Below are 25,868 nucleotides of genomic sequence, written 5' to 3' on the forward strand. Positions count from 1 at the left end.
CACCTCGGCCTCCCAAAGTGCTGGGATTACAGGCGTGAACCATCACGCCCAGCAGGTAGTCCTTTTTCTCTTGTATAAAATTGGGGATGATAATACTTGTCTAAATGGATACTTGTCAACAATCAAAGGGTTTTTGTGGAAGGCTCTAGTGTATTTAGAAATTAACTCTCAGGAAAATAAATCACCCACCAGTGTTTTTTTCAGTCTAAATTTGATGAGAATTGGCTGGGCACGGTGGCTCATTCCTGTAATGCCAGCACTTTGGGAGGCCGAGGCTGGTGGATTCCTTGAGGTCAGGAGTTTGAGACTAGCCATGGTGAAACCCTGTCTCTACAAAAAATAGAAAAATTACCTGGGTTTGGTGGTGCGTGCCTGTGCTTCCAGCTACTCGGGAGGCTAAGGCAACGTGAGTCACCCAAGCTTGGGAAGCCGCTTGGCTTTTTTAGTGACCCAAGATCATGCTACTGCACTCCAGCCTGGGTGGCCCAATGAGACTCTGTCTCAAAAAATAAAAATAGAAATAAAAATAAAAATACATAGATGTGATGAGAATCATGCAAGATAAAATACAGGAAAATACTCAAACTATAATTCTTTAAGGGTAATTACTTTGAACATCATGTCTTATGCTTAAAATGCTGATTTCATTTTATTTTTTCAGGCAAACAACATGGGTGTTGGAGTGGTTGGAATTATAGAGTGTAATTTCCTTAAGCCAACTCATAATAAACAAGATTTCGACTATACTAATGAGTACAGGTATGTTACCTATTTAAATTATTGACTGAGGTTCCTAGGAAATGGATTACCAAGAAAGCAGGAACTACTCTATTTTCTGCGAATCTCAGAAATACCTTATAGTAAAGAAGGGTTTGAATATGTATATACTACTTGTGATGGTGTAGGTTACAATTCCTAGAATGGAAGATGGTTATATTAGTTTTCTATGTAACTCCCTTACCTACCCATTTTCTTAAAGTTTGATTATGTAATTATAATTTTGTAATTAAAATTAAAAATCCACAAGGTGGCAAAACATTTAGCTTAAGAGAAGTTATGCAAGTGTTTTGAAAATAAACTTTAAAAAGAAGTCAATAATTTAAATAGGTAAATAGAGGGCCTGGCCAATGCTGGCCTATTGACATGGTCTCTGGTTGACATATAGGGTGTGTGGATAGGCTGGAGCTGGTCTGTAGAGGGTGCCTTATGTTGTTGGAGCTAGCAGAAGACTGCTGGTGGGCAGAGCATGGCTTAGTGGGCACAGCTGAAGCTCCTCTGGGAGGTCACTGGGCCCTAGCAAAATAGTAACAGCGTACCAGAACTTGGGCTAGATTTGGAGCCTAGAGATAATAAATTGGTAACTGACTCAATCAAAAAAGTCAGCCGGGTGTGTGGTGGCTCATGCCTGTAATCCTAGCACTAAGGGGGTCCAAAGGTGGGTAAATTGCTTGAGCTCAGAAGTTTGAGACCAGCATGAGCAACATGGCAAAACCTTGTCTCTACCAAAAAATTAGCCAGGTGTGGTGGCATGTGCCTATGGTCCCAGCTACTCAGGAGGCTGAGGTGGGAGGATCGTTTGAGCCTGGGGAGGTGAAGTGTGCAGTGAGCCGAGATGGCGCCACTGTACTCCAACCCAGATGACAGAGTGAGATCCCATCTTAGGAAAAGAGAGGCCAGGTACAGTGACTCACATCTGTAATCCCAGCACTTTAGTAGGCCAGTGCAGGAGGATCGCTTGAGCTGAGGAGTTTGAGACCAGCCTGGGCAACATAGTGAGAGCTTATCTCTACAGAAAATAAAAAAATGAGGTGGGAGGATCACTTGAGTTCGGGAGATTGAGGCTGCAGTGAGCTGTAATTGTGTCACTGCATTCCCGCCTGGGTGACAGAAGACACCCTGCCTAAAAAAAAAAAAAAAAAATCCAAAAAGTTGTTATTTGGTAGGACTAATAAAGTCTGTAAGCATTTGGCAAGACTGATTAAGGAAAAAGAAAGAGTAGAAGATACAAATCATCAATATTAGAAATGAAAAAGAAGAAATTACTACAGAGCCTCCAGACATGAAACGTTAAGCAGATAGCACAAATACATTTTCTCCATTTAGATGACGTGGACACATTCCTTTGAAATTGAATCAGTTTTTAGAAAATGTTCCACATATTAAATTCAAACATTTAAGGAAGAAGTGGCATCAGTCTTTTTATTTAAAAAAAAAAAAACTAAAACAGTACATAATATTTCATTTGTATGGAATACATGTGATATTTTGGTACAAGCTTACAACATGTAATGATCAAGTCAGTTACTGGGATATCCATCACTTCAAGCAGCTGCCATGTTTTGTGTTAGGAACATTCCAGTTTTACTCTTCTAGTTACTTTGTAATATATATATAAGATGTTATTGTTAACTACAGTTGTCCTCTTTTTTTTTTTTTTTTTTTGAGACTGAGTCTCACTCTGTCACCAGGCTGGAGTGCAGTGGCCTCTCAGCTCATTGCAACCTCCGCCTCTTGGATTCAAGTGATTCTCCTTCCTCAGCCTCCCGAGTAGCTGAGACTACAGGCACGCACCACCATGCCCAGCTAATTTCCTGTATTTTTAGTAGAGACTGGGTTTACCATGTTGATCAGAATGGTCTTGATTTCTTGACCTCATGATCCTCCTGCCTTGGCCTCCCAAAATGCTGGGATTACAGGTGTGAGCCACCGCACCTGGCCCAGTTGTCCTATTGTGCTACCAAATACTGGATCTTATTCCTTTTAATTAACTGTATTTTTATACTCATTAGCCAACCCTTCTTTATTTCCCTCTCCTCACTACCTGTCCCAGCCTCTGGTAACCCTCATTCTACTCTCTATGTCCTGAGGTCAGTATTTTTTAGTTCTCATATATGAATGAGAACATGAGATATTTGGCTTTCTATACCTGACTTACTTCACTTAACGGAATGTCCTTCAGGTATATCCATTTACATCCATGTCATTACAAATGAAGTATTTTTGTGGTTGAATAATATTCCATTGTGTATATGTACCATAGTTTCTTTATTCATATTCGTTAATTGATGCTGACAAGGATGTGGAGAAAGGGGAACCCTTGTACACTGTTAGTGGGAAAGTAAATTAGTATAGTTGCTTTGGAGAATAGGATGGAGGTTCCTCAAGAAAACTAATAATAGAATTACCATATGATTGAGCAATCACATGGCTGGATAAATATCCAAAAGAAAGGAAATCAGTATATTCGAAGAGATACCTGCACTCATGTTTATTGCAGCACTGTTCACAATAATCAAAGGTTTTATGAAGCCACATAACCTTGATAATAAGCTCAAGAGTACAGGAAAGGAAATTTACGTCAATCTCTTATCATAGAATTAAAAGTCTTAATTAAAATATTGGTAAATACCATCCAGTACACGCTAAAAGAATAATACCATTAAAACCAGGTGGGCTGTGTTCTAAGACAACATGGGTGGTTTTAACGTAAAAAATGAGTATAGTCATCATACTGATGTTAAATAAGAGAAAGCTCTTATGGTCATCTACGTAGAGAAGAAGCACTTGCGATTATTTTTGAAAGGAACACTTACAAAAACTGTGAATCAAAGGGTATAACAACAGAGTATTTGCACACACGCAGCAAGCAACATTACTAATGGGGAACAATTGATAGCTTTCCCTGGAAGGGTGGGAAAGAGTTAAGGATATCAGCTATTCACTAATGCTCTTGAGGAAATAACTAATGTAATAAGGCCGGGAAAAAAAGAGGGGGTGTTGAAGACATAAAGCTCTGTTACAGGTCGAGTATCCTTATCTGAAATCTTTGGGACCGGAAGTGTTTTGGTTTGGATTTTTTGTATTTTGGAATGTTTGCATTACAACTACTGGTTGAGCATCACAGATCTGAAAATATGAAATCCAAGGTGCTTTGATGAGTATTTCCTTTGAGTATCAGGTTGGTACTCAAAAAGTTTCAGATTTGGAGCAGTTTGGATTTCTGGATTTGGGATGTTCAACTTGTACCCATAGTTGACAACGTTAAGTACCATTGACCCTTGAACAGCACAGTGGTTAGGGGGACTGACTACTCCTCAGTCAAAGATCTACACATAACTCCCTAGAACCGTAAGAACCTGCTGTTGAATGGAAGCTTTCCTGATAGCAAAAATAGTTGATTGAGCTGGGGATGGTGGCACCCATCTATAGTCCCAGCTACTCAGGATGCTCGAGGCAGAATGATCATGTGAGCTGTGATAGTGCCACTGCTTTCCAGCCGGGGTGACAGAGCAAGACCTTGTCTCTAAAAAAAAAAAGAAAACGATCTATTAACATGTATTTCATATGTTAAATATATACTGTATTCTTAAGCTAATGAAAAAAAATGTTATTAAGAAAACCATGACCAGGTGCTGTGGCTCAGGCCGGTGTGGTGGCTCACACCTGTAATCCTAGCACTTTGGAAAGCACTGAATCCTAGCCACTAGACCACCAGGGAACCACAATCCCAGCACTTTGGGAGGCTGAGGCAGGTAGATCACTTGAGATCAGGAGTTCAAGACCAGACTGGCTAACATGGTGAAACCCCATCTCTACTATTTTATTTATTTTTTTCTGAGATGGAGTCTCACTCTATCATCCAGTCTGGAGTGCAGTGGCACAATCTCGGCTCAATGCAACCTCCGCCTCCCGGGTTTGCAGTTCTCCCTATCTCAGCCTCCCAAGTAGCTGAGATTACAGGCGCTTGCCACCAAGCCCGGCTAAATTTTGTATTTTTTTCTTTTTTTTTTTTAAGTAAAGATAGAGTTTTGCCATGTTGGCCAGGGTGGTCTCTAACTCATGACCTTAGGTGATCCGGTCACCTCGGCCTCCCAAAGTGCTGGGATTACAGGTGTGAGCCACCACTCCCGGTCCCATCTCTACTGAAAATACAAAAATTATCCAGGCATGGGGGTGGGCACCTGTAATCCCAGCTGCTTGGGAGAATCGCTTGAACCTGGAAGGTGGAGGCGGCAGTGAGCCTAAATCACCCCATTGCGCCCTAGACTGGGTGATAGAGTGAGACGCTGTCTCCAAAGAAAAAAAGAAAAAAGAAAACCAAAAACAAAATCATAAGGAAAAGAAAATATATTTACTCTTCATTATGTGGAAGTGGTTCATATGTCTTCATCCTCGTAGTCTTCATGTTGAGTAGGCTGAGGAAGAAGGGGGATTGGTTTTGCCATGGCATGGGAAGAGGTGGAAGGCGAGGCAGGCACACTCAGTTTAATTTTTATACATTGTACTTTCTGTCTGACTTTTTAACAGTTTTCTTTTTTCTTTTTTTTTTTCTTTTTTTGAGACGGAGCCTCGTTCTGTTGTCCAGATCTCGGCTTGCTGCAACCTCCACCTCCCGGGTTCAAGCAGTTCTTCTGCCTCAGCCTCCTGAGTAGCTAGGACTACAGGCACACGCCACCACGCCCAGCTAATTTTTGTATTTTTAGTAGAGATGGGGTTTCCCCATATTGGCCAGGCTGGTCTTGAACTCCTGACCTTGAGATCTGCCTGCCTCCCAAAGTGCTGGAATTACAGGCTTGAGCCACCATATCCAGTGCATTTTTATTTTCCTAAAATTATCTCTGTACAGTACCAATCCTTCTTCCACTGTCTGCTTCAGTTTCAGTGCCTGTATCATAGAAGTGTCCATGTTGTAAAAGAAGTCAAAAGCAGTCTTGAATAATTGGAACCCAACTGCTGGATTGTCTAATGTCAATTTGTTGTCTGGGCACTGCTTCTTCTGTCTTCTTCCTCACTGTCTAACACTGGTTCAGAAACACTCATCTCCATCAAGTCGGCTTCAGTTGATTTCCTCAGGTGTGGTGTCTGTTCGCTCTTGAATTCCTGCAATATCCATATCTTGAAACTTTTTGCCCTCTACCTTTTTTTTCCTGTATATCCACAATCTTTCTGATGATTTCTTCTGTTGGCTCTCTTGTAAATGCTGTGAAGTCGTGCACAACATGTGGACAGCAGGAATTTGTTTTGAGCTTGATTTCTTTCACAGCTTTTTCTGTACTGATAATAGCATCTTCAGTGGTGTCGTTACTCTAGACTTTCATGATGTTTTCTCCGTCGGAGTTGTCTTTCACATCGTTAACAACCTTTTCCATAGACTTGCTGTGTGTAGTGAGCCTTAAAGGTCTTATGACCCCCCTTACCCCCTCTTATGATCTAGAGGCAGAATTAGAGACGTGTTTTGGGACAAGTAGACCACTTGGATGCCTTTGGTGTTGAACTCATGGGGTTATGGGTGGCCAGGGTACCTTGTCCAATATCAAAAGAACTGTAAAAGGCAGTCCTTTACTGGCAAGTTAATTCCTGACTTCAGGAACAAAGCATCAATGGAAGCAGTCAGAAAAAGGGTTTCTCATCTAGGCCTTCTGTTTGTGCAACCAGAAGACTGGCAGCTGGTGTTTGTCTTTTCTCTTCAAGGCTTGAGGGTTAGCATCTTTAAAGATAACGGCAGTCCTGATCATAAACCTGACTACATTTGCACAAAGCAGTAGGGTTAGCCTGTCCCTTCTTGGACTTAAATCCTGGTTTATGCTCCTCTTTTTTGCTAATACGTGTTCTTTGTGGCATTTTTTCCCAGAATAGAGTACTTTTGTCTGCATTAAACACCTGTTCAAACAGGCTGGGCATGGTGGCTCATCCCTGTAATCCCAGCACTTTGGGAGGCTGAGACAAAAGAATAGCTTGAGGCCAGGAATTCAAGAGCAGCCTGGGCAAAAAAGTAAGACCCTGTCTCTACAAAAAAATAAAACAATAAAAAATTAGGTGAGGTGGCGAGTGCCTGTAGCCCCAGCTATTCAGGAGGCTCAACCTACATATCAAGCAATTTAGACTTTTTCTTGTATTATGACTTTGCTTCTTGGGAAAACAACTAGCATCACTAGTGGCAGTTTGTGTGGGTCCTGTGGTGTTATTCAAGGTTTACAGGATTCACTAAATGATTTTTACTGTAATACAAAATTTCTTGGAGATGCTTACATGGAGATAAGCATGTCATAAGGCACTTGAAGCAAATAAAACACTTGAGCTCACGAAAATAGCAACAGGAGGTGGCTATGAAATTATTATAATAGTATTGTATGTACTATAATTAATCTTATGCAGTTATAATTTTAAGACTGCATCTTTGTTTACATTTCTGACTGCAAATGAAACCACCTACAGTCTGTATATGCTTAAGTCTTGATAAATTTTAACTTTTTAAATAGCTTTGTGTATATTTTATGGTAGTAAATTATAAAATAGACTAGTATTTGCATGTTTTATGCATTCATGACATATCTAACTTATTCTTAAGTTTTGGATATTTCTGGGCAATGCAGTTCATGCAAGTTTTTTTCAAATTGTTATAACTTTCTAAAAAATTTTCTAATTTATTGAAAGAAAATTTTATATAAGTGCAGTTCAAACCTGTGTTGTTCAAGGGTCACCTGTACCTTGAATGTTCTTTATTAGCTATATGTTTTGGAGTTTTTTTACTCATTACTAGATTATTTATGATTTATGTTTGAAAAGAATATTTTTCTTAAATTGATTTTATGATTTACTTTTTAAGACTTACAATAACAGCACTAGGAGAAAAGCTGAATGATTACTGGAATGAAATGAAAGTGAAGAAAAATACAGAATATCCTCTAAATTTGCCAGTTGAAGATATACAGTAAGTACATTTTTAAAAAATATCAGTCAACTCACTTAGATACCAAGATGTGGTATTAGAGAGTAGAGGAATTGTACAATGTTTCACAAACTTAGGACTGTAACTCATAGTAAGGAATAAATTCTGCAACATGAATTAGCACACTGCAACATCAGTGAATAGAATGTAAACATATATACATGTACACAAAGCATTCATAAAACAATGTTTACCCGTATGTGGTGCATGTTAATGTTACTACACTTTAAGATGCTATGAATGGATTATATAATAGTTTGAAAAACACTGGTATAGTGTATCATTAGGATGATGAGACTGAAACCCATCTTGAGTTCATATTCTCATCCACTTAAGTAGCCATGTGACATTCAACATATTACTTGGCCTCTTGTAAGCCTCCATTTTCTTGTGTATAAAATGGGAACATTAAGACCATTTGCCTCCTTGAATTATGTGAATTAAATAATATGCCTGACAGGCACTTAGTAACACATCATGTGATAATAGTCCTATAAATGAATGAACAATATCTATGTGTTCTTTATTTGTGTATTCTTTATACATTATTATACATAATTTATACATTATATATATTACTCATAATTTATACATTATTACAAAGATAACCAAGATATATAATAAAAACAAGAAAAGATGCAGCTCAGTTTATAGGCTTCCCATTGTACTTTTCAATTTTTTTATATTTAAAAAAGTTTTATACAGATGGGGTCTCACTATGTTGCCCAGGCTGGTCTCAATGTCCTGGGTTCAGGTGCCTCGCACCCAAAGTGCCGGGATTATAGGCATGAGCCGCCATGCCCAGCTTGTATTTTTTTAATGTGTCAATATACACATACATACTTTATAAGCATAGAAAATTTCTGCCAGTATTTTAAAAATTAACAGTGGTAATCTCCTGAGACAAGGAGTTTATAAAGTATAAAGTTATGCTTTATAAATCTGTGGATTGTTTTGAAGTTTTGGGGTTGGTTGGTTGGTTGGTTGGATTTTTTTTGTTTTTTTGTTTTTTGTTTTTTGAGATGGAGCCTCACTCTGTCACCCAGGCTGAAGTGCAGTGGTGTAATCTCAGCTCACTGCAACCTGCACCTCCTGGGTTCAAGCAATTCTGCTTCAGCTTCCTGAGGAGCTAGGACTACAGGCGTGCAACACCATGCCTGGCTAATTTTTGTATTTTTAGTAGAGATGGGGTTTCACCATGTTGTCCAGGCTGGTCTAGAACACCTGACCTCAGGTGATCTGCCTGCCTCGGCCTCCCAAAGTGCTGGGATTACAGGTGTGAGCCACTGCACTCAGCCTGTTTTGAAGTTTTTTATAAATATCTAAATACTTTTTTCAAAGCTAGATTTTAAAAGGCAGGCCAGGTGCGGTGGCTCACACCTGTAATCCCAGCACTTTGGGAGGCTGAGGTGGGCGGATCACTTGAGGTCTGGAGTTTGAGACCATCCTGACCAACATGGTGAAACCCCGCCTCTACTAAAAGTACAAAAATTAGCAGGGCATGGTGGTGCACACCTGTAGTCCCAGCTACTTGGGAGGCTGAGGCAGGAGAATAGCTTGAACCCGGGAGGCAGAGCTTGCAATGAGCCGAGATTGCACCATTGCACTCCAGCCTGGGCGAAAAGAGTGAAACTGTCTCTAAAAAAATAAATAAATAAAATGAAATAAAACTAGATTTAAAAAGCTATTGACATTAAGGTGAAGTTTTCATATGTAAAATAAGTCTACATAGGCTGGATACAGTGGGTCATGCCTGTAATCCTAAGGCAGAAGGATTGCTTGAACCCAGGAATTGGAGACCAGCCTGGGCAATGTGGTAACACCTCTCTCAAAAAAATAATAATAAAGTAGAAGCAAAAAAAAAAAAAAAGAAGAAGAAGAAGAATATATACAAGTTCTTTACAGGAATTATTTTAATTTTTTTTTTTTTTTGAGTTGGAATCTCTCTCGTCGCCCGGGCTGGAGTGCAGTGGCGCGATCTCAGCTCACTGCAAGCTCCACCTCCTGGGTTCATGCCATCCTCATGCCTCAGCCTCTTGGAGTAGTTGGGACTACAGGCACCCCCCACCACGCCTGGCTAATTTTTTGTATTTTTAGGAGAGACGGAGTTTCACCGTGTTAGCCAGGATGGTCTCGATCTCCTGACCTTGTGATCCACCCACCTTGGCCTCCCAAGGTGCTGGGATTACAGGCGTGAGCCACTGCGCCCAGCTGTGACTTTTAAATAAGAAAAATGTGAAAGCATTTTGTAAACTAGAAGTATACAAATTTTAGTTATTTAGAAATATAGAGGTCAAAAGTGTCTGATTGAAAGTTACTTAACGGTGGCTCAAGCCTGTAATCCCAGCACTTTGGGAGGCCGAGACGGGCGGATCACGGGGTCAGGAGATCGAGACCATCCTGGTGAACACGGTGAAACCCCGTCTCTACTAAAAAAAATACAAAAAACTAGCTGGGCGAGGTGGCGGGCGCCTGTAGTCCCAGCTACTCGGGAGGCTGAGGCAGGAGAATGGTGTAAACCCAGGAGGCGGAGTTTGCAGTGAGCTCAGATCCGGCCACTGCACTCCAGCCTGGGTGACAGAGTGAGACTCCGTCTCAAAAAAAAAAAAAAAAAGTTACTTAAATTATAACAACAGAATTCTGTTTTCTGGACTTCAGTGATTTATTATGCTAATAAATACAGTATAATGTATGCAGACATTGTAGACACTAAACAACATAAAGTTCAGGGCAAGGCATTTGGAGTATTAAGTTATTATGAAAAAAATGTAATGCTATTAAGACATTTAAGTCACATTGTTCAAGTTGGCTTGTGACTTTTAATCTTTTGAAGGTAACCAAAATGGTTGTGTCGTATTTTTTGAGAGATAGGGTCTTACTCTATTGCCCAGGCTGGCCTCATACTCCTGTGCTCAAGCAGTCCTCCTACCTCAGCCTCCTGAGTATCTGAGACTAAGGTGTATGCCACCACACCTGACTCATAATAGTTGTTTTTAAAATTTATTTCTAAAAAAAATCTTGTAGAGACAGGGTCTCACTGTGTTGCCCAGGCTGGTCCCAAACTCTTGGGCCCAAGCAACCCTCCTGCTTTGGCCTCCCAAATTACAAATTACAGGCGTGAGCCACCGTGCCTTGCTTTTTTTTTTTGTTTTTTGTTTTTTTTTGATCACCCTGTAGCCTAGGCTGGAGCACAGTAGTGTGATTGCAAACTCTGCCTCCTGAGCTCAAGCAATCCTCCAACCTCAGCCTCTTGAGTAGTAGGTGCACATTACCACGCCCAGTTAATTTTTGTGTTTTTTTGTAGAGACAGGGTTTTACCATGTTGTCCAGTCTGGTCTCGAACTCCTGGGATTATAGGAATGAGCCATTGTACCCAGCGTAATTTTGAAAGAGTTAATGTCATAATTTTTAGGAAAGGAATTCAATAACGGCATCTTGTGGTAGAAATGACATGGAACATCCGATGCAGTATTTAAAGTCCATATTTCTGTGTTAATGTTTTGTTCTTGTTTTCGGACAGGAAGCGTCCTGATCAGACATGGGTTCAGTGTGATGCCTGTTTAAAGTGGCGGAAATTACCTGATGGCATGGATCAACTTCCTGAAAAATGGTATTGCTCCAATAACCCTGACCCACAGTTCAGGTACCATAGAGTTGGTAGTACCCTTTTTGGAAAGATGGAAAGTATTGTTCACAATGTATGAATAGGCGCTGGTGACATGTTATTCCTATGTGATTTTTCTGAATAGAAATTGTGAGGTTCCAGAAGAACCTGAAGATGAGGATTTGGTACATCCCACTTATGAAAAAACCTACAAAAAGACGTGAGTGTTGTAGTGATGTATGGTGGGTAATAATGCCCAGATCATGAACATTGATGCCTTGGCAACATTAGTTGATGCTTCTCCAAGGTAAAGCTTGTGTAACTGAAAAAGTTTATAATGTGAAGTGCGTAATATTAAGGGCTTTAAAAACAAAAACTTATGCTCTGGATACCTGCTGTTTCTTTCATGCTTATTGCTGCCATATGTGCCAGATGTTTTGTGTAAGAGCAGTCTGCTGTTTTGAGCTGTACACAGGAATCATTAGTGAATACTGCCCCATTCAAGCTTATAGAGAAGGTTTAACAGAAGAGGTGAGACGTGAATTTTATCAGGTGTTGGTGAGTGCCATAGAAGCTCTGGTCCAGTCCTGTAAGGAAGCTCATAGGGAGAGTGGTTCTGTCTGGTGGGTGGGAGAGCAGAAATAGATCAGGAAACTTCACAAAGGAGATCATTTTTGTAATAGGCCTTGAAGGATGGGAACGATGAGAATGTACAGGGAGCAAACATTTGCTCAGTTTAGCTACAGTATGTGAATGGGAATAATGGAAAATGAATGTAGTACTTTGGGAGGTTGACGTGGGTAGATCACCTGAGGTCAGGAGTTCGAGACCAGCCTGGCCAACATGGTGAAACCCGTCTCTACCAAAAATACAAAAAATTAGCCAAGTGTGGTGGCAGGTGCCTGTAATCCTAGCTACTTGGGAGGCTGAGGGAGGAGAATCGTTTGAATCCGGGGGACAGAGGTTGCAGTGAGCCAAGATCGCGCCACTGCACTCCAGTTTGGGCAACAAGAGTGAGACTCCATCTTAAAAAAAAAAAAGAAAGAAAGAAAATGGAGGCGGGACAGATGCTGAATAAGGATAGTCAGCCAGTGGAGACTTCAGGCTAATCTACCACACACAGAAGGCCAAGTTACTAAGCCTTTCAGATGGCTTTGATTTGTAGTGTACTATTCTTTAATGAAATCCAGCAATAGTATTAGAAGTATAGAAACCCATGTGGGCCTGGTGCGGTGGCTCACACCTGTAATCCCAGCACTTTGGGAGACTGAGGTGGGTGGATCACTTGAGGTCAGGAGTTTGAGACCAGTCTGGCCAACATGGCGACACCTGTCTCTACTGAAAATACAAAAATTAGCTGGGTGTGGTGGCATGTGCTGTAATCCCAGCTACTCAGGAGGCTGAGGCAGAAGAATTGCTTGAACCCAGGAGGCAGAGGTTGCAGTGAGCTGAGCATACCACTGCACTCCAGCCTGGGCGACAGAGCGAGACTCTGTCTCAAAAAAAAAAAAAAAAAAAAAAAAAAAAAAAAAGCCGGGCGTGGTGGCTCACGTCTGTAATCCCAGCACTTTGGGAGGCCGAGGTGGGTGGATCAGTAGTTACACCAGCCTGGCCAACATGGTGAAACCCTGTCTCTACTAAAAATACAAAAAGTAGCTGGGTGTGGTGGTGGGCGCCTGTAATCCCAGCTACTTGGGAGGCTGAGGCAGGAGAATTGCTTGAACCTGGGAGGCAGAGGTTGCAATGAGCTGAGATTGCACCACTGCACTCCAGCCTGGGCAAGACTCCCTCTCAAAAAATAAATAAATAAATAACCTGTGTGATGTTCTAGTTCAAAAGTCTGTGATTCTGGACTGAGTTATCTGGTCCTAGTGGAGGAAAAAACACCAAAAGAGCTGCAGTTTGTACCCGTGACGATGGAAAAGTTCAGGCTGAAATTAGGGTGCTACCGAGATAAAAGGTAGAGAATATTTCCCAAAGGGGTTACTGCTGATTATATTGAAATAGAAGCAGAGTTCAGAGGACCTTAGTAACTGCGTAAATGGCAGGTGTATCGTTGGGAAATGGGATTAAGACATAACAACATGTTTTTCATCTTTATTTTAAAGCAACAAGGAAAAATTCAGGATCAGACAACCGGAAATGATCCCTCGGGTAATTAAGCCTTCATTTTTTTTTCTTTTTTTAAAATAGTGATTGGGGCTGGGTGTCGTGGCTGACACCTGTAATCCCAGCATTTTGGGAGGCTGAGGCGGGTGGATCACCTGAGGTCAGGATTCAAGACCAGCCTGGCCAACATGGTGAAACCCTGTCTCTACTAAAAATACAAAAATTAGCTGGATGTGGTGGCACATGCCTGTAGTTCCAGCTACTTGGGAGGCTGACACAGAAGAATTGCTTGAACCTGGGAGGCGGAGGTTGCAGTGAGAGAGATTGGTGCCATTGCACTCTAGCCTGGGCCTCAGAGCGAGACTCCATCTCAAAAAATAAAATACATAAAATGGAGATGGAGTCTCACTATGTTGACCAGGCTGGTCTTGAACTCCTGGCCTCAGGTAATCCTTCCATCTCAGCCTCCCAAAGTGCTGGGATTACAGGTGTGAGCCACCACACTTGTCCAAACTTTCCATTTTATAGCTGTGTCTTATGTTGTGTGATGCTTAGTTTAATCAGTAGTGAATGTTAAAGTTTAATACATATCAAAGGGATTTGGTTTATTTAGTTCATTTTCTTCTCTTCTCTTGTACTTCTCCTTGCCCACCTTTCCGACTCTTCCTAATCCAACATCATTCAAACCGTTAGTTTTATTGTTTAGTTGGGTATCTTCTGAGGAAAGAGAAACAAACGTTTTAAAATTGTACTGTTAGATAAGCAGTTAAGGAAAACGTCCCAGGAACACCCAGGAAGCCATCTTCTAGTCCTAACCTGGACAAAAACCATAGTGTTTTTCCCAGTGTCGACTGCTGTGCCTGGCTTCTCTCTTCTGTCTTAATACTTACTGTGTTAAAGAGCTTTGGTTGAGTATAGATGCTCCTGGGCTTACCATAGAGTTAATATCCTAGTAAGCTTCTTATAAGTTGAAAATGTTTTTGGCCAGCCGTGGTGGCTCATGCCTGTGATCCCAGCACTTCTGGAGGGCGAGGTGGGTGGATCACTTGAGGCCAGAAGTTAGAGACCAGCCTGGGCAGTATGGCAATACCCCGTCTCTACTAAAAATATAAAAAATAACTGAGCATGGTGGCAGGCGCTTGTAATCCCAGCTGCTCAGGAGGCTGAAGCATAAGACTTGCTTAAACCCGGGAGGTGGAGGTTTCAGTGAGCCAAGATTGCACCACTGCACTCCATCCTGGGGAACAGACTGAGACTCTGCCTCAGAAAAACAAAAAACACACCCCAAAAACACAGAAAATATTGTTATCAAAAATGCATTTAATACACTTAACCTATTGAATATCATAGCTTCGCCCAGCCTACCTTAATTGTGCTCAGAACTCTTATATTAGCCTACATTGGACAGTCATCTGACAGTCTGTTTTATCATAAAGTGTTGAGTATCTCATGAACTTTATTGAATACTGAAAGTGAAAAACAAAACCAAAATAATTGCTTGAGTACTCAAAAGTACAGTTTCTGCTGAATGGGTATTGCTTTTGCACCATCATAAAGTTGATGCCATTGTAAATCGGGCCATCTGAATACAAGTAGGTGGTTGTGCTTCTTGCTTGAGAAGTTTGGGTCTTGATAAGTCCAGCAGCAAAGAGGTCACCACATGGTAAATCTTTTTGGCTTTGTGGGCTACATAAAGTCTCTGTTGCATCTTCTTTGTTTTGTTGCTTTGTTTCTTCACATCTTTTAAAAATGCAAAGCCATTCTTAGCCTACTTGCAGGCTGGATTTAGTTCATGGGTTGACTTGTTGAGTCCTGTTATATAGCACAAGGAATTTACATGTTTAGAATTGTTTTTCTGTCTTCTGGGATAAGGGGGAAAAGGAAGATTATATCTTGTGTTTTGGGCATGTCACACTAGAAATAGTTCCTTTGAGATGATGATTTTTCCCTCCAACAGATTAATGCTGAACTGTTGTTTCGGCCAACTGCTCTTTCAACTCCAAGCTTTTCTTCTCCTAAGGAAAGTGTTCCAAGAAGACATCTTTCAGAAGGAACAAATTCTTATGCGACAAGACTTCTAAATAATCATCAAGTTTCACCCCAGTCTGAACCTGAGAGCAACAGGTCAGTGGCTAAGATTGGTTTTCCATTTGGGGAATATTAAACAGAACCTTTACTTGACACTTCTATGACAGTGATGCAATTCAGGATCATTGTAGGTTACATTGTGAATTGTAGGTTCCATGAATGTGAAAATCTTAAGGACAGATTGTCTTGCTTTTATTGTCTAAACTTAAGCTAAACCCTACTTCTGCCACCTGTTAAATGAGTTAAAAAGTATTAATTGACTAGCCTGGCCAACATGGTGAAACCCTGTCTCTACTAAAAATACAAAAAAATTAACCAGGCATGATGGCGGGCTCCTGTAATCCCAGCTACTCCAGCGGCTGAGGCTGCACTCCAGCCTGGGCAACAAGAGGGAAACTCCACCTCAAAAAAAAAAAAAAAAGCATTAATTGTATTGATTTTAGAGTTTGATCACATTGTCACCTCTTTGAACTTCTATATAGTATGACAATTCCTGCTTTTAAGATGATGAGGACTAAAAAAAAAAAAGTGAAGCAGGCCGGGTGCAGTGGTTCACGCCTGTAATCCCAGCACTTTGGGAGGCCGAGGCAGGTGGATCATTTGAGGTCAGGAGTTCGAGACCAGCCTGGCCAACATGGTGAAACCCTGTCTCTGCTAAAAATACAAAAATTAGATGGGCGTGGTGGTACATGCCTGTAATTCCAGTTACTTGAGAGGCCGAGGCAGGAGAATCGCTTGAACCTGGGAGGAGGAGGTTGTAGTGAGCCGAGATCGTGCCAGTGCACTCCAGCCTGGGTGACAGAGCGAGACTCCGTCTCAAAAAAAAAAAAAGAAAAAAAGTGAAACAATTAACAGTATGACACTATAGTGACCCGGAAATCCTTTGCAACACCTGTGGCATGCTGTAGGCACTTAATTTATTGGAGGAGTGGAAGGAGAAGGAAAGGACAAAAAGAAAGTGATACATGAATTGAATAGTCAGCCATCTTGACTGGATTGATCAGCGAAGGCTTTGTGATGAGGTGGTACTTGGGTTGGCTCCTGAAGTTCTGGAAACAGTAGTCTTGTAGACGGCCTCTTCCAAGTTAATAGAATGAAGAAAAGTGAAGAAGAATGAACGTGATGTCTACAAACTAGTGGATCAGACTGACTATAGTGATGTTTGTTATTCAAAGAGGAACATTGAAACAAACTTCTCAAAGATAATGGGACCAGATTTTTTTGAGATGTTTTGTAGCTTTTATCAAATTCTCAAAGGCGTTTTTGACCCCAAGGAAGATTATAAATAACTAACTGCGTTTATGCATATATAAATCAAAAAGGGCATATTCTAGAATAGTTGGCTGTTTATTTATTTTTTTGAGTCAGAGTTTTGCTTTTGTTGCCCAAGCTGGAGTGCAGTGGTGCCATCTCAACTCACTGCAACCTCTGACTCCTGGTTCAAGCGATTCTCCTGCCTCAGCCTCCTGAGTAGCTGGCATTACAGGCACACGCCATCATGCCCGGCTGATTTTTTGTATTTTTAGTAGAGATGGGGTCTCACCATGTTAGCCAGGATAGTCTCGAACTCCTGACCTCAGGTGATCCGCCCGCCTTGGCCTCCCAAAGTGCTAGGATTACAGGCGTGAGCCACAGCGCCTGGCCAGTTTGCTCTTTATAACCTGTGTATTGGACACTCATTTTGGAGCTGGATTGCTACTTTATTAAGAACTCATATTTTACAGGTCTCCTTAATATTTTTGGCTTTTCTTTGTAAGGATGGTTTTATAGTTTACAGATAAGAAATTAAAAGTATTTTTAATGATTTGAACTTTTAGATTCAGGGCACATGCAGGTTTGTTACATGGGTGTATAGCGTGATCCTGAGGTTTGGGGTATGAATGATACCATTGCCCCGCTATTGAGCATAGTACCCAATGTGTAGTTTTTCAGCCCTGCCCACTTCCCTTCCTCTCTCCCAACTCTAGTAGTTCCCAGTGTCTGTGGCTCCCATCTTTATGTCCATGTGTACCTAGCACTTAGCACCCACTTGCAAGTGAGAACATGCAGTATTTGGTTTTCTGTCCCTGCATTAATTCGCTTAGGATAAAGGCCTCCAGCTGCATCCATGTTGTGGCAAAGGACATTATTTCATTCTTTTTTATGGCTGCAAAGAAAATTTTTTAAAAGTTGGCTGTCATCAAAATGGAAGACAAGAGTAAAGAGGGAAATTTTTGATTAAACAAATTTTTTTTTTTTTTTTTGAAGCAGAGTCTTGCTCTGTCACCCAGCCTGGAGTGCAGTGGCATAATCTCAGTTTACTGCAACCTCTGCCTCTTGGGTTCAAGCAATTCCCCTGCCTCAGTCTCCCGAGTAGCTGGGACTACAAATGTACACCTCCACGCCCTGCTAATTTTTTGTATTTTAGTAGAGATGGGGTTTCACCATATTGCCCAGGCTGGTCTCAAACTCCTGAGCTCAGGCAGTCTGCCTGCCTCGGCCTCCCAAAGTGCTGGGATTACAGGCGTGAGCCACTTCGCCCGGCCTATTAAACAGTTTTTTTTTTTTTTTTTTTTTGAGACGGAGTCTTGCTCTATCGCCCAGGCTGGAGTGCAGTGGCCGGATCTCAGCTCACTGCAAACTCTGCCTCCCGGGTTTACGCCATTCTCCTGCCTCAGCCTCCCGAGTAGCTGGGACTACAGGCGCCCGCCACCTCGCCCGGCTAGTTTTTGTATTTTTTAGTAGAGACGGGGTTTCACCGTGTTAGCCAGGATAGTCTCGATCTCCTGACCTCGTGATCCGCCCGTCTCGGCCTCCCAAAGTGCTGGGATTACAGGCTTGAGCCACCGCGCCCGGCCCTATTAAACAGTTTTTAAAGCCATATTTATTCTCAAATTTAGAAACCAAAGTATGTTGAAAGGGTGTATCTAAACTAAGTCTTAGGAAATACAAATAGGAATTAGCTTGGTAAGAAAAATAATAGAGTAACTCCAAGTTAAACAGGGCAGAGTAAGCAAAAAGTAATTGATATAGCAAACCAACGGAAGCTGAAACCTAAGGCTACTGGAGGATGGTAAAAACCAGTTTACTCCACAGGTCTCTAGAAAGTCTCCTAACTTGGAAGCACTGGGGACTGCTGAAGGTGGAAGATAGATAGGCGCGAGAACCAGAGGCTTGGTTGGAAATTTAAAGTCGAGACTACTTCCCAACCTGCAAAGTCTGGCGAGTGCTCTTTTTCTGCCTCTGTCAGAAGATAGGGGATTTACTTTATGGAGCATTTTTTACTGCTGAAGATGTAGATGAGCCATTGTTTTAAAACAGAGTAAGTAAGGGAAAGTTTGGATACTGAATGGTGAGAAATCCACCCCCCCTCCTCACTGTGCTCCAGGAGAGAAGCCCTAAATGATGATGGCAGTTTGAGCACCCTTTGAATCACCAGCTCAGCCCTCACTGCTGCTAGTCAGTTTCACTCTTAGGTATACACAGATAGCCATGGATAGCCATATGTGTCATCTCTCACATGGAACAGCAAACGGAAACAAAGGGAATAGAAGAAAACATTGTGAAATTTATTGGCAGAAAGTGGTGTAGACTTGAATAAATAAATCATTTAGAACGAAAAGCTTAACAGCTGGAAGACAGAGAAAGAAGAAAAGATACAGTATCTGTACTAGAAGGCCACCATCTGAATAAGGGAGCTTCAGAATGGAAAGTAGGCACTGGTGGTGGTGGTATGGTGTAGTAAACATAGCTGCCTTCCAGAATGGGAAATCATACCAGAAAAACTGCATTTCCACTAGCTACAGAGCATAATGTCTAGAAAGAGAGCCACTCAGAGACATAGGATCATTACATTTTTTAACACAGGGAATAAAATATTTTTTCAGAAAGAAACAGATTATATATGTCCAAGAGATGAGGAATTAGGCAGAAACACTGGAATGGCAGATGAAAATGGAATGATGCTTTTAAATTTCTGAGAAAATAATTTTTCAACTTGGAAGCCTGTATAACAGTTAAGCTAGCAATAGACTTGAGAGGGAAATAAAGATGTTTCATCATGCAGAACTTGGCATTTGTTATGTTCTCTGTACCCTTCATTAAGATGCTGTTGCAGGCTGTGCTCCCTGTGAGACAGTCTAAAAAGGAGGAAATCCTTCCTGAGATCTAGGAGGTCTAACACAAGGCCCAAATAGCAAACCAGTACAAATATTCTTCCAAGTGTGGAAACAGGCAATCAAATGGTGATAAATAAATGTGAACTGTGCACATATTAACATGAATAAACAGGAAATGATGCAAATGAAGAAACTGGGACAATTTTTAATTCGGATAAAATTGTTTCATACGGAAGGATAAATACTGGTTTGTTTTATGGCTTAACCTCTGATCACTGATTACTGATAAAAATTATTATGGGCAAATGAAAATGGTGATGCCAGGTGATGCCATTCCCTGAGCTGAAGAATACAAAGAAGGGGCTGGGGTGGGTAGCATTCTGTTCTGAAAATGTATACATTGAAATGCCTGGAGGTCGTCAAATGCAGAGATGTTTGGCAGTAAATAGATCTGGTACTTCAAAAAGATCTCAATAGTCCATTGTCTTGATCTGTAAAAGGAGAAAATAATCTCTACTTCATTAAATCAGTGGTTGCTACTATACAATGCATCACTTTAAAAAATGAGCCTGGGTATTTCTTAGTATTTCAGAACTTACAAGCTGGGCGCAGTGGCTCATGCGTCTAATCCCAGCACTTTGAGAGGCTGAGGTAGACAGATTGCTTGACTTGAGATCAGCCTGGCCAACATGGGGGAAACCCCGTCTCTACTAAAAATATAAAAATTAGCTGGACATGGTGGCAGGTGCCTGTAATCCCAGCTCCTTAGGAGACTGAGGCAGGAGAGTCACTTGAACCTGGGAGGCAGAGGTTGCAGTGAGCTGAGACTATGCCATTGCACTCTAGCCTGGGCGACAGAGTGAAACTTCATCTCAAAAAACAAACAAAAAAATTGTTATAATACTGCATTTATTAGAATAATTACTTCAAGGTCATCTATTTTGTCTGTATTTTATAATCTTATATTTTATATATAAAATTTTTTTCAGCCTGAAACGGAGACTTTCTACTCGTTCTTCAATTTTGAATGCAAAGAATCGGAGATTGAGTAGTCAGTTTGAAAATTCAGTTTATAAAGGTGATGACGACGACGAAGATGTCATCATCTTAGAAGAAAACAGTACCCCCAAACCTGCAGTAGATCATGATATTGACATGAAATCAGAACAGAGTCATGTTGAGCAAGGTGGTGTTCAGGTCGAGCTTGTGGGTGACAGTGAACCTTGTGGCCAGACTGGTTCAACCAGCACCTCATCATCCCGATGCGACCAGGGAAATACTGCAGCTACCCAGACTGAAGTACCGAGTTTAGTTGTTAAAAAAGAAGAAACCGTTGAAGACGAGATAGATGTAAGAAATGATGCAGTGATTCTGCCCTCCTTTGTAGAAGCTGAAGCAAAGATACATGAAACCCAGGAAACCGCTGATAAATCTGCAGATGATGCAGGCTGCCAATTACAAGAACTGAGAAACCAGTTACTCCTTGTCACCGAGGAGAAAGAGAATTATAAAAGACAGTGTCATATGTTTACTGATGAAATCAAAGTGTTACAACAGAGGATACTAGAAATGAATGACAAGTATGTTAAGAAAGAAACTTGCCATCAGTCCACTGAAACCGATGCTGTATTTTTACTTGAAAGTATTAATGGCAAATCTGAAAGTCCAGACCATATGGTATCTCAGTATCAGCAAGCTTTGGAAGAAATAGAAAGGCTGAAAAAACAATGTAGTGCTTTGCAACATGTAAAGGCTGAATGCAGCCAGTGTTCCAATAATGAGAGTAAAAGTGAAATGGATGAGATGGCCGTGCAGCTTGACGATGTGTTTAGACAACTGGACAAATGCAGTATTGAGAGGGACCAGTATAAAAGTGAGGTGAGTTATATCATCCAACATGTAGCCATGGAGTCCAGGGCCATTTAAACCTTAAGAAGCTGCCAGTTGGCTGGGAGCGGTGGCTCATGCCTGTAATCCCACCACTTGGGGAGGCCAAGGCGGGTGGTTCACTTGATATCAGGAGTTCGAGACCAGCCTAGACAACATGGTGAAACCCCATCTCTACTAAAATACAAAAATTAGCCGGGCGTGGTGGCAGGCGCCTATAGTCCCAACTGCTTGGGAAGCCGAGGCAGGAGAATCACTTGAACCTGGGAGGTGGAGGCTGCCATGAGCCAGGATTGCACCACCACACTCCAGCCTGGGCAACAGAGTAAGACTCTGTCTCCAAAAAGAGAAAAAAAAAAAATACCAATTGCTAGATTGGAATACTTTCACTTAAAAATAATTATGTTTTAATGAGTGTCTGTTATTCTACTGGTTCTCACCTGAGGAGAGGGCTTCCTGGAGGCATATGGAAATGTGTTAGGGGCATTTTTGGTTCTTTCAATGTCTTGAGATGTGCATTCCTGAAAAATAATGGGGGTAGCCAGGTATGGTAAATATCCTGTTCAAAATACCAATATTAACTTAATACCTCATTAATACAGTTAATTATGTTCTTTCTTTTTTGGGCATCAATTCTACTTTTAAGTATAGTTAATATTTTAGTTATGGAGTCATTCATTTTTCTAGATTATGTCTTTCACGATTCCTGAGAGAAATTGACTTATCCCTTTAAAAATCTTGATTGATATATACGTGTGTGTGTGTGTGTGTGTGTATATTATTTATTTATTTATTTATTTATTTATTTATTTATTTATTTATTTATTTTTTTGAGACAAGAGTTTCACTCTGTTGCCCAGGCTGGAGTGCAGTGGCCCGATCTCGAGTCACTGCAGCCTCCACCTCCCGAGTTCAGGCAATTCTCCTGCCTCAGCATCCCCAGTAGCTGAGATTACAGCACATGCAACCATCTCTGGCTAATTTTTGTATTTTTAGTAGAGACAGGGTTTCACCATGCTGACCAGGCTGATCTCGAACTCCTGACATCAAGTGATCCACCCACGATGGCCTCCTGAAGTGTTGGGATTACAGGCGTGAGCCCCCATGTCTGGCCTGAATTGCTTATGTTCTATCAGTATTGAGTCATCTGGCTAAAGGGTGCCTGGGAAATGCAGTCTTTATGCGTGGGTTCTTTTACTGAAGAAGTAGAAAAACGATAAATACTGGTAGACAAATGATAAATATCAGTAGCCTCTTCGTATGCCCCTACTTCAAATTCAGGTAGCTCCTTTTAATCTATTTTATACATTTTTGTGTGTGAGGCTTTTTTTTTTTTTTTTTTTTGAGACAGAGTCTTGCTCTGTTGCCCAGGCTGGAATGCAGTGGCGTGATCTCGGCTCACTGCAAGCTCTGCCTCCCGGGTTCATGCCATCCTCCTGCCTCAGCCTCCGGAGTAGCCGGGACTAGAGGCGCCCACCACCACGCCCAGCTAATTTTGTTTTGTATTTTTTAGTAGAGATGGGGTTTCACCGTGTTAACCAGGATGGTCTCTATCTGACTTCGTGATCTGCCCGCCTTGGCCTCCCAAAGTGCTGGGATTACAGGCGTGAGCCACCACACCTGGCCGTGTGTGAGGCTTTTGAAAGGATTTTCCGGCCAGGCGCACTGGCTCACACCTGTAATCCCAGCACTTTAGGAGGCTGAGGCGGGCAGATCACCTGGGGTCAGGAGTTCGAGACCAGCCTGACCAACATGGAGAAACCCTGTCTGTACTAAAAATACAAAATTAGCCGGATGGGGTGGCGCATGCCTGTAATCCCAGCCACTCCAGAGGCTGAGGCAGGAGAATCGCTAGAACCCGGGAGGCAGAGGTTGCGGTGAGCCGAAATCGTGCCATTGCACTCCAGCCTGGGCAACAAGAACGAAACTCTGCCTCAAAAAAAGAAAAGAAAGGATTTTCCTGCTCAAGAGTTTGGGAACCATGGTGTGGTGCTGTGCTGTCTCTTCCTTGGGACTAGTGCTGCTCATGCAAACACTAATCTTGATGCCTTGGCTCAGGAGCTGAATGACAAAATGCAGATGCTCCTCAACTTATGGTGTCAGTCCTGGAAAACCCATCATAGGTTGGAAATAGCATTAACTCCAAATTTATTTCATTACAGCCAACCTCCCAAAATCTTAGCCTAGTCTAACTTACCTTTAAAATGCTCAGAACACTTGTATTAGCCTACATTTGGGCAAAATCATCTAACACAAAGTCTGATTTATCACAACATACTGAGTATTTCATGTAATGTATTGAATCTGTGCTGAAAACGAGAAACAGAATGGTTGTATTGGTATGCAAAGTGAGGTTTCTATAGAATGCATGTAACTTTCACACCATCATAAAGTTGGAAAATCATAAAGTCAAACCGTTGTAAGTCAGGGACCATCTGTTTATAAAAAGCATAAACTCGCTATTGTAACTTAATTATAAGTTGATGAGTATGCAAGAAATAAAAGCCACTGTGACATTAACATAATTTAGGCATTAATATCTTGGTTTTTCTGTTTTTTGTTTTTTGTTTTTTTTTTTTGAGGCGGAGCTTTGCTCTTGTTGTCCAGGCTGAAGTGCGGTGGCATGATCTCAGCTCACTGCAACCTCTACCTCCTGGGTTCAAGCAATTTTCCTGTCTCAGCCTCCCGAGTAGCTGGGATTACAGGCGCCTGCCACCACACCTGGCTAATTTTGTATTTTCTGTAGAGATGGAGTTTCTCCTTGTTGGTCAGGCTGGTCTTAAACTCCTGACCTCAGGTGATCCGCCCATGTCGGCCTCCCAAAGTGCTGGGATTACAGGTGTGAGCCACCGTGCTGGCTGGTTTTTCATTTTCTAGGTACCACTTTTTTTTAAATCAAGTGGTAATATGTTGTATTCTCTCCATGTAAAAAGATAGAGAAGTGAAGCTGTAAACGAATGAAGCTTTGTTTATAGAAAACTACTGGTTTTTCTTTGTGTATTTGTTTTTTGATAGTTGATAATGTTATCAAGCAGGTTCTCTATATTTCTTAGCTTGAAATTTCACTTTGCCATTAGCATTTTTAAGTTTTACAGTTATAAAGTTCATTTATATTTTTTGTTAGGTTGAATTGCTGGAAATGGAAAAATCACAAATCCGTTCACAGTGTGAAGAACTCAAAACTGAAGTTGAACAGTTAAAATCTACAAATCAACAGACAGCAGCAGATGTTTCAACATCAAGTAACATTGAGGAGTCTGTAAATTATATGGATGGGGAAAGGTAATATTAAATGAGGCGTTTTTGTGGGGCTGCAATTATGGTTAGGATACTATTTATTTTTATCTGCTAGCACCCATCAGATAGATACTGATCTGTCAGAAGAAGTTATTGATTGTTTGCTCTGACCCTGGTGTTATATGATAGATACAAAAGAAGTGACACTTCATTATCCTTCCTTTCCAGTTTCTGACCATTTAGGTTCTATTTAAGTGGAATAGGAATTTAGAAGGAGGCCGGGCGCGGTGGCTCAAGCCTGTAATCCCAGCACTTTGGGAGGCCGAGACGGGCGGATCATGAGGTCAGGAGATCGAGACCATCCTGGCTAACAAGGTGAAACCCCATCTCTACTAAAAAAAAAAAAAAAAAAAAAAAAAAAAAAATTGGAATTTAGAAGGAATAAAACATTTGATTGGTCAGAGTGGTTTTAGAATGTTTTTTGAAGGAAAATAAAAATGGGCACAATATTGAAGAATAGGGGGAATTTGGCCATGAGTAGAAGACACGAGACTGTTACTGAAATTCACTCCTTCAACCTGTTTCTCTTTTATTGTCGTACTTGGTAGCATTTCTTAATGGCTTGCTGTCCTTATTTCACGATATGCTCTCTCTAATCTTTTAGGAAATCACAAAATTACTAAAAATTGCCATAGTACAGATGATACTAGGAAGAAGTCCTATTAAAACCAGTAGGGGCCGGGCACAGTGGCTCATGCCTGTAATCCCAGCACTTTGAGAGGCCGAGACGGGCGGATCACGAAGTCAGGAGATCAAGACCATCCTGGCTAACACGGTGAAACCCTGTCTCTACTAAAAGCTACAAAAAAACTAGCCGGGCGAGGTGGCGGGCGCCTGTAGTCCCAGCTACCCGGGAGGCTGAGGCAGGAGAATGGCATGAACCCGGGAGGCGGTCTCAAAAAAACAAAAACAAAAACAAAAACAAAACAAAACAAAACAAAACAAAACAAAACAAAACAAAACAAAAAAAACAAGTAGGCCAGGCGTGGTGGCTCACACCTATAAACTCAGCACTTTGGGAGGCTGAGTTGGGCGGATTACCTGAGGTCAGGAGTTC

The 25,868-nt window shown here is 41.4% G+C and overlaps 1 protein-coding gene across 1 annotated transcript in view; it reads left to right on the forward strand.

Moving 5' to 3' along the window:
• MORC3 (MORC family CW-type zinc finger 3) overlaps nt 1–25,868 on the forward strand; it is a 56,423-nt gene that overhangs the window by 27,061 nt on the left and 3,494 nt on the right. Inside the window, exons 9-16 of the mRNA XM_010385250.2 lie at nt 662–759; nt 7,607–7,711; nt 11,250–11,372; nt 11,479–11,553; nt 13,442–13,487; nt 15,400–15,566; nt 20,617–21,505; nt 24,639–24,796. Of these exons, the coding sequence (XP_010383552.1) occupies nt 662–759; nt 7,607–7,711; nt 11,250–11,372; nt 11,479–11,553; nt 13,442–13,487; nt 15,400–15,566; nt 20,617–21,505; nt 24,639–24,796 (1,661 nt within the window). The remainder of the gene's footprint in view (nt 1–661; nt 760–7,606; nt 7,712–11,249; nt 11,373–11,478; nt 11,554–13,441; nt 13,488–15,399; nt 15,567–20,616; nt 21,506–24,638; nt 24,797–25,868) is intronic.

The sequence above is a fragment of the Rhinopithecus roxellana genome, chromosome 13, assembly GCF_007565055.1.
Source record: "Rhinopithecus roxellana isolate Shanxi Qingling chromosome 13, ASM756505v1, whole genome shotgun sequence".
NCBI lineage: Eukaryota > Metazoa > Chordata > Mammalia > Primates > Cercopithecidae > Rhinopithecus > Rhinopithecus roxellana.